General features: G+C 39.4%; 2 protein-coding genes across 2 annotated transcripts; one reads left to right on the forward strand and one right to left on the reverse strand.

Moving 5' to 3' along the window:
• Positions 1-1,268: 1,268 nt before the first annotated feature.
• LOC110719884 lies at positions 1,269-3,463 on the forward strand. Its single transcript, XM_021898863.1, has 3 exons — positions 1,269-3,041; positions 3,145-3,288; positions 3,404-3,463. Exons 1-3 carry the CDS (start codon positions 1,269-1,271, stop codon positions 3,461-3,463), a joined length of 1,977 nt encoding a protein of 658 aa, XP_021754555.1.
• A 701-nt stretch (positions 3,464-4,164) lies between these two features.
• Positions 4,165-5,322, reverse strand: LOC110719886. The gene is made up of 2 exons (XM_021898864.1): positions 4,982-5,322; positions 4,165-4,718 (listed from the first exon to the last, which is right to left on the reverse strand). The coding sequence occupies exon 2, from the start codon at positions 4,713-4,715 to the stop codon at positions 4,236-4,238; it is 480 nt and encodes a 159-aa protein (XP_021754556.1). The 5' UTR covers positions 4,716-4,718; positions 4,982-5,322; the 3' UTR covers positions 4,165-4,235.
• Positions 5,323-8,765: the final 3,443 nt, after the last annotated feature.

Here is an 8,765-nt window from a genome sequence, read left to right on the forward strand (position 1 = left end):
TAAAATAGTAGTGTTGTTAACCGTTAACTTTTTACTATTCCTAAGCTATAGAATAGTGATTAATTGCATGTTGTTAAAAGTCAAGTACACACTATTTCTAAGCTATAAAATAGTGGCTTTAGTTTCTTCATGGATGCAATTAGTTACCATTGTGTATATATATACGCACATACTTTTTCTTATTCAATAACTATTTAGGTGTATCTTCACAAAACACCAAGAAGGTACGAGAGCTTGTTTATGAGTATTTTAGATAACTTTACTATTTTGATACTAATATACTATTTTTATACTACATTTTTCTAGACGGAGGTAGTTTCAATAAAAAGTGTACTTAATCGACAAACAAACCACGTAAGTCTATATAATGCCTTTAAATTTCTGTTTTTGATTTTTATTTTTATTTTTTTTCAATGGAAATTTAAGCTGAATTCTATAACAATCTTAGTTTAGCAAAACATGATTTTTAGGATATTTTGGATTTTAACACCTTACAAAAGGCTGAAAATGTTTTTTAACACCCCCAAAAAAAAACTTTTATTTTAACACCTCCCAAAAATATAAAAGTTGGAAGTTAACACCAGTTAACGATTTCCGTCACGGAAATTTAACGTGGGTCCCACAAATTGGCTTGAACTTCAATTTTCACCCAGCAAAACACGAAACTTCTTTCTTCATTGAATTCGCAGCAACCTTCTGCATTGAATTCTTTCTGAACCTTCATTGATTTCGCTTTTGAACCAAAGGAGATCTTGGCTGAGAAGTGGAGTGTAGGGTGGTGTCAACGTTGGAGAAGATAAGCTCAGGAGGGTTTCTTCATCATCTTCTTCAACTACAAAAGTGCGAAAGCCGCTTGAAATTCACAGAAAATAAGGTAAAATTGCTCTCCTTTGATAGCAATTTCGTCAATTACTGGTGCTTCATTGCTGTAAACCTTGCAATAATTGGGTAATTAGGGTAAATTTTGGGACCACAGTAGGAAAGCCTTGATAAATCAATTTCTGTAACTGACTATGCGACTTAGGTTAATTGGATTTCGTAATTGAAAGTAGAGATTAATTAAGGTGGTTTATTGTTAATTAAACTAGCAAGTGTGGTTTGTTGATTAATTTATGTTACTGAGCACCTACATTGGCTTGTATATGTTTATTTTCAATTTTTTTATGTGTTTGTTTGTGTGGCTGTGATGGATTTGTTTATTCGTATTGTGCATGTATAGTTACATGGCTTTTAATATGTTTTATATGTTTTTCACTGGTGGGTAGATAATGGGTGACAAGGATAGTTTGGTTGACATCTGCCTTAGAGTGGGAGGTGCTTTTGTCCCTAAAAGAGTAACCAAAAACAGGCAGCTGCTGTGTTGGTGTGGTGGTTGGTGTTACTGGAAGAGGAAGGTTCAAGTATCTAAGTTGGATGTGCATTTGATTAGAACAGCTGCAATTCATGGTTTTGTTAATGGTGATATGGATGTGCCTATGCATTACAGCTGTTGGTATAGGCAGAAGGGGAAAACCTTTAACACTGGGAAAAGGGAACTAGTTAACAGTGAAGAGGTTAAGGGCCTTTTGGAGACAGTAAATGAAGAGGGGTATGTTGAGGTTTTTGTAACAACAGAAGCTCCTAGTCAGCCCATACAAGAGGCCCAACCCAATCCTGCAAAGACAAAAAAAAAGGATAAGAAGGTAGAAAGTTCAAATACATCGACTATTAGGAGGAGCCCTAGGTTTAAGAAGACAGAAACTGAACAAAGGGAGGAGAGTCCACCTAGGAAAGCCTCAGCTAATGCTAAAGTGTTGAGGTTTGATGAAGAAAAGGATGATGGATGTGAAGGATCTGGTTATTCAAGTTCAGATTTGAGTGATGAGGGACAAGATTGGGAACCTGGTGAAGAAGAATTTGATGAAGGGGATGAGGAATGGTATATTGAAGGGTCAAAGGAGATCTTGGCCAAAGTGAACAAGAGCCTTAGGAAAGGTTTGGAGAGTGCAGTAGATGACAGGGTTGGCAAAGATAAGAGAGTAGAGTTGAGAAATGATTTGGATGTTGGAAAACCGAAGGTGAATCCAGAAAGTGATGCTGATTCAGATGATTCAAGGAGTTTGTGTGGATCTGATGAGGAACAGGACTATGCTCCTTGGTTTAATGCTGATGTGGACTTTGACAACCCAATCAAGTTGAAGTTAAATCAGAAATTCAGTAATGCTTCAGTCTTGAGGAGGGCCTTAAGACTTCATGCCATTCAAAACAGGTATGAGTTCTACTACTTGCATAATGACAGTAAAAGGATTACAGTTCAGTGTAGATATAGATGTGGCTGTGAGTTCAATAGCTACACTTGTAGAATGCCTGCTTGTACATGTGTGGGGGGGGTAAAGTGTCAGTTCAAGGTGTTTGCATCAAAACTTGTTAAGCAGCAAACTTGGCAAATCAAAACCTTGAATTTAGACCATTCCTGCTTCAGAGTAAAGAAGAACAAGATGCTTACTGCTGAATACATAGCAGAGAGGTATTTAGAAGAGTTTAGGAGTAACCCTGGTTGGAGAATTAAGGAGATTAGGGCTAGGATTTTGAATGATTTAGGAGTTGATGTGAGTTACTATAAGGCATGGCTAGCTAGGTGTAGGGCAAAACTACTGATATTTGGTTCAGCTAGGGAGCAGTATGCTAGGGTGTGGGATTATGGGAAAGCTGTGATGAAGTACAACCCTGGTTCAGGGTGCAATGTTGTTGTTGATGGTATTGACAGGCCAGAGCCACCATTGTTCATGAGGATGTTCATCTGTTTAAGGCCATTGAGAGATGGATTTGCAAAGGGTTGTAGGCCTTTAATAGGGTTGGATGGTTGTCACCTCAAGGGTGCCTTTCCTGGGCAAATTCTGGTGGCAGTTGCTAAGGATGGGAATAACAACTTGTTTCCTCTAGCTTGGGCCACAGTGGAGATTGAAAACCAGGAAACTTGGGGTTGGTTCTTGGAATCCCTTATGTCAATGTTCACACATGATCAAGGAGCTGGGCTGACCATCATGTCTGACAGGCAAAAGGTAATGCTTCTGTTTCCCTCTTAACTATTTAGGTTCAATTTCTAAGTTTTCATGTGTATGTATGTGATTGACTGATGATTATACTTTTGTCTGCATTTGGTAGGGTTTGATTAAAGCAATGGCTGATGTTATTCCCAAAGCTGAGCAAAGGTTTTGTGTGAGGCATATTTGGGCTAACTTCAAGCTCAACTTCACTGGATCAACCTTTAAGGAGCTGTTTTGGAGAGCAGCTAGGGCCACCACCATTGTAAGTTTATTGATTGTTGAAGCTAGCCTATGCTTTTATATGACTGTTGGTGTGTTTTTATATTGGTTAGCTTGTATATGCTTGGTGTGATTTCTGGTATGCTTTTATATGTCAGTTTGAGCATGAAATTGCCATGGAGTCTATCAAATTCCTCGATGAAGAAGAAAGAGATTAGGGCTGCTAAAAAGGTAACACAAGCATTACACCAACTCCCCCTTTGTTTTATATATGTATGTGTCTTTTCCATTGACTTTTTATTTTTATATGCATGTCATAGAGTGCAATTGGGGCTGGACCAAACAGCATAGGAAACAAAAAGTTTCCTCAAGAGCAAGAAGGTTGTCTGCCATTCAGCAAGCGCCCACAGCCACAGTCTTCCTCAGCTAAGCATTCCTCAGCTCAGCCATCCTCTAGTCAGCCATCCTCAGCTCAGCCTTCCTCAAGTCAGCCTGCCTCAAGCCAACCAAAAAGAAAGACAAGGTCTTCCTCAAGTCAGCCTACAACAGCCACAGGTGTTGTAACAAGGGCCAGGCTGCAATCCCTCAACAACCTTACTCAGTGATGTACTCATGCTGGATATCAAACATTATGTCTGTTGAACAATTTCAAACTTTTATTATGTACTCATGACTGGTTATGTAACTTGCTAGTTTTTTAGTGGCTTCCCTTAACAAATTTGAACAATTAGATATTGAATTGTAATGGTTGCATGGCTTTGATTGCCATTGAAACATGTTGAAGTAAGGTTCTTTTGTCAACCTGTACTTGAACTATCTTAGTGTTTCACATATTTCCCATGTTTTAATGTTTCACATGTTTAAATAGGTTGATTAAAAGACAAGGCATAAATAGGAACTTAGACAAGGCATAAATAGGTTGATTAAAAGACATATTTATAACACTTCAAGTCATTACAAGAAATTATAACTACTTAATACAGCTTACTATTACACACCCCTAGCCATTAGGAAAATTACACCCATTGACAAACCTATACAAATGGCCATGCCCACCCAACCAAAACAGCTGATTGAAGACACCCTCCCTTCATTGCACTCCCTGTTCATTCTCTTCCTGTCAGCGTTCAAGGCCTTGCATCTCATCTTCAAATTATCAACTTCATTAAGTAGGCACCTCCTTTGGCCACTGATTTCATCAACTTCCCTTTTCAATTCATTAACTTCACCCTTTAGCAGCTTCTTATCCAACAACAGGTTGTTGATAACCCCTGTTTGCCAATCTGTTCCATCAGGTTGATCAACCCATTCGAAAGCTTTGCAACCCCTTGTTTCTGTTATTGGGTCATAAAACTTACATGATATGAACTTCCTGCCTGGATTCTCCCTTGTCCAGCTAGTGAGCTTGGCCATTGGCACACCACACTTACATTTTCTGGCCTCAGGAGGGGAAGAGCTAACAAACGACATAATCTGCATCAATTTTAGATCGACAGTCACATTTACAGATTTGTACACTGACGAATTAACATTGACAGCAACAAAATTCATTTTTAATTTCATAATACGAAAAGCCCCAAATTCAATTTCTGACGAACCCTAATTTCGCAATTGGGCATTTAGATGCGTACATAACATAATCCAACCATTAATCTGAGTACGAAACAATTGCAAATAATAATTGAAGAGAATTTAAACCATAATTACCAAACAACCGAACAATTGACCGCACTCACCTGTTTCAGCAGCTTCAATCTGTTCCTCTTCTCAAAAATCGTGGAAGAATCGTGAAAGAATTGTTTCAAGTATCGTGCAACAATGCAATGCGCTGCTGCTATTCAATAAGAACAACGATTTCGTTCATTGGGGGAGAATCGTGCAAGAATGGTTCTTATATATCGTGCAAGAATCGTGGAAGAATGGTTCTTATATACAGATCTTTTAAAAATATATCCGTTGGGGTGGGCCCCACTAACAGTTCTGTTAACGGAAGATGGATTTTGGTGTTAACTTCCAACTTTTATATTTTTGGGAGGTGTTAAAATAAAAGTTTTTTTTTGGGGGGTGTTAAAAAACATTTTCAGCCTTTTGTAAGGTGTTAAAATCCAAAATATCCTGATTTTTATTTTACATTATCATCGACATTTTTATTTTCATACGTTTGTGTAATACATGATACGTGAATAAGTGATTGCTAAAGTAAGATGACCACTAGTGAGACAGAGTATAAATGCGTGCTTGCCGTGTTTTTTTTACATCACATTTGTTCATTTTTTTTTTACATGTACATACTTTATTTTGTAGTATTTTTATCTTATATATTGTACTAAAAAAAATATTAAATACAATAAATCATACTTCCTCCGTTTCTTTTTAATTGATACGTTTTTTTAGTCACGTTTGCCAATGCACTTATTCAATCATCAATATCTTCAATTTTCGATAAACAAAAAGTTGATATGTTGAAAATATATAATGTGACGAATCTAACAAGATCTCACACGACTATATTTTTCATTACGTATAAAGCACAAAACACGGTCAAAAGGAAGTGTGTGAATAGTGCTAAAGTCAAAACGTGTCAACTAAATAAAAACGGAGGTAGTATTATGTAGTCCATACTTGCATGAAAAGCTAAAGATACAATAAGGACAACGAATGAAATCAAAGAATCATGTAAATAACTATGGTGTAGGAGTCCAAAATCATTTTTTTCCAATCACCATATATCTTTAATTAAAAATAAGAACTACTCCGTACTTAATAAGTGGATTAAATTTCACTAGCTTTAAGATAAAAAATGGAGACAATGTAGCTGCTGCTTTTTCTCATATTATTAATTATTGAATGGATAGTAAAGTCATGAATTTGCTAACTTATACGAATTTGTTATTTTCGCAGCTAAAAAAAAAGTGTGATTTGATCATCGTGAATCATCTCATGAAATATTAGCTACTAATTTCAAATATGTTATACTATCTCCCATTATCGTTGGCAATATTTATTTCATATACAAGGATATGATTTGCTAACTTACACGAATTTCTGAATTGAATTGTACGGGTACCTTGGTTTTTAAAGTATTGCTTTAGAGTGTTTGTTGTTTTGTGCATTTTAGCTCTTAGCACCTATATTTGTTTGTAAGTCCCAACATCACCCATATTAGTATCTTATTTACTTCAATTAGTTAACATTGCTTTGAATATTTTATTTATTAGCAAAGCCACAAGGGAATCTAAGCGAAGGACATCATGGAACAATGAGGATATTGAGATATTTTTGGATTTAATAAAAGAAAACAAATGGTCAAGAGGTGGCAAGTATAATTGGGACACAATTCTATTACGTTTGAATGCACAAACACGGAAAGACTTCAAAAAGAAACAATTGGAAAACTTTTATAGTGACATTAGAACAAAATTTAAAGCTTGGAACGAACTTAAAAGTTGGACTAGAATTGGTTGGAATTAAGAAACGGGTTGCGGTGTGATTGATTCAAAAGATGAGAAGTGGCAGGTGATTAGGGGATTTTTATCCACCAAGCGCCGTTTGACAAGTGGACCAACCAGGTTCCGCCACGCGTCCTCCACGGACCACTTAAGACACGCCACGTGTCCACCCATGCCAAATGGGACAACCGGCCATCAAGGCCCATTTCAGTCTAGAAGCCCGTTCGGCCCTAGGTTTACCTTAAACCTAGAGAGTTGCACGCTTCCCAAGGCTATAAATACTCGATTAATCCTCATTAATCAAAGGACCGAATAATTTACGGAACACACTAATAACCGGCTGATCTCGCTAGCAAAGCAGATTACCTACATTAAATACTCTCACCTAGAGAGACCTTATTACTTTAATTTCTGTATTAATTACTCCTTAATCAGGTACTAACTTGACCGTTGGAGGCGGAGCTCTCAGGAGTCTCCGTTATTTTGCAGGTACAGGCGTCCGGTTCCAGTCTCGGAATTGTAACTCTCCCGCAGGACATCAGAAAACCCCGAAACATTTGGCGCCGTCTGTGGGGAGAGTACTTCAGAGATGGCATCCAAGTCTGTACCGACCCCAGAAGAGAGGCGTCCCCTAGACGACCCTCAAGTTCAGTCGGACCATGATACCGAAAGTGAATTTGAAGTTGAAACTCATACAGCTCCAGACGGGACCCTAAGGGCCCGCCGTACCCGTCATACTGAAATAAGGGAACGGGAGTATCTTCAAACAGGAAGCGAGCCAGCAGGCGCACCGCTTGCTCGGCAACAGCCGACTGATGGGTCTGCTCCGATCACAAGGAACGAACTCATGACCTTCATGAGGGGATTCAAGGGAGAGATCCAAGAGTTGATCAACAAAAAACCGCCTGCTTCAGTCAAAGAGCAGGCGGCCAAAAAACCTTCCACTTCACTGAAGAGGAAGCCAGTTCAAGGGCGAGAGGCGACTCCCCATCCTAAATCTAAGAAGCGGGAGCCGTCTGCTCTTGATTTCACAAAACTCCGTTATCCTACGGGAAATAGGAAACCGGTTCGTCATATTCAGGCGGACGGGTCAAAGCAAACGTTCACAGATGCTCGGCACCTGCTAGAGCAGAAGAGGAGTGACCGATTATCAGAGTCGGCTTCTACTTCAAATTTTCAGGACAGTTTGCGAAATGCCTCGATGAGGCCAACTCAGTCGTACCATGAGAGTCAGTCAGGCGGCACCTCCCGACAGTCTGGCTTTCATAGTGCGCAGGCGGTACCAAATTTGCCATTTGTGCCGCAACAACAATATTTTATGCAGCCACCTCCATTTGGTGGACCTGCAGCAAAAAACGTCCAACCTATGGACTGGCAGCTACGGCTGCTTAGACTTGGTGAACAGCCGTCGGCCTTCTCCAAGGAAATTACTGAAGCCGCTCAGCCGGCCAAAGTAAAAAATGTTTTAGTAGGCGCCTATGATGGCACTACTAACCCGGAAGACCATCTGATGGCATTCACCAACCTGATGTACCTTCAAGGGTTGGATGATCCCACTTGGTGCAAGTGTTTCCCAGCAACTCTCAAGGGAATTGCACAGCAATGGTTCGGCAACCTGCCGACTGGTTGTGTAAACAGTTTCAGGACGCTTGCTTACTTATTTGCCTCCAACTTTGCAATGAACATCCCTGCGAAGAAAACGACCCTTGATTTGGGAACAATTCAGCAGGGTGAAAAGGAGGGGCTTCGTTCCTACATCAGGCGGTTCAACCTGATGAGAATACAGATTCAAGGGTTACCGGATGAGGTAGCTTATACTGACTTTTTTAGAGGTCTCAAAGACGGGTCTACCTTCAAATTTGATTTAGTTCGAAAAAGGGTGGCGACTCTTCAAGAGGCCTTGATTGAAGCAGAAGCCTATATACAGGCGACTGATCTGTGTACAATGAAACAGTCGGACGGGAGGAGGTTCGACAATAGAGAAGGACGACAGAAACAGTCGTCCAACAAAGATGAAAAAAGAAAAGGGGTCTGGGCGGCTGATTCCTCTAAACAGCCGGCCAAGAAGAAA

Source organism: Chenopodium quinoa, unplaced genomic scaffold, assembly GCF_001683475.1.
Source record: "Chenopodium quinoa cultivar QQ74 unplaced genomic scaffold, ASM168347v1, whole genome shotgun sequence".
In the NCBI taxonomy this organism is placed as follows: domain Eukaryota; kingdom Viridiplantae; phylum Streptophyta; class Magnoliopsida; order Caryophyllales; family Amaranthaceae; genus Chenopodium; species Chenopodium quinoa.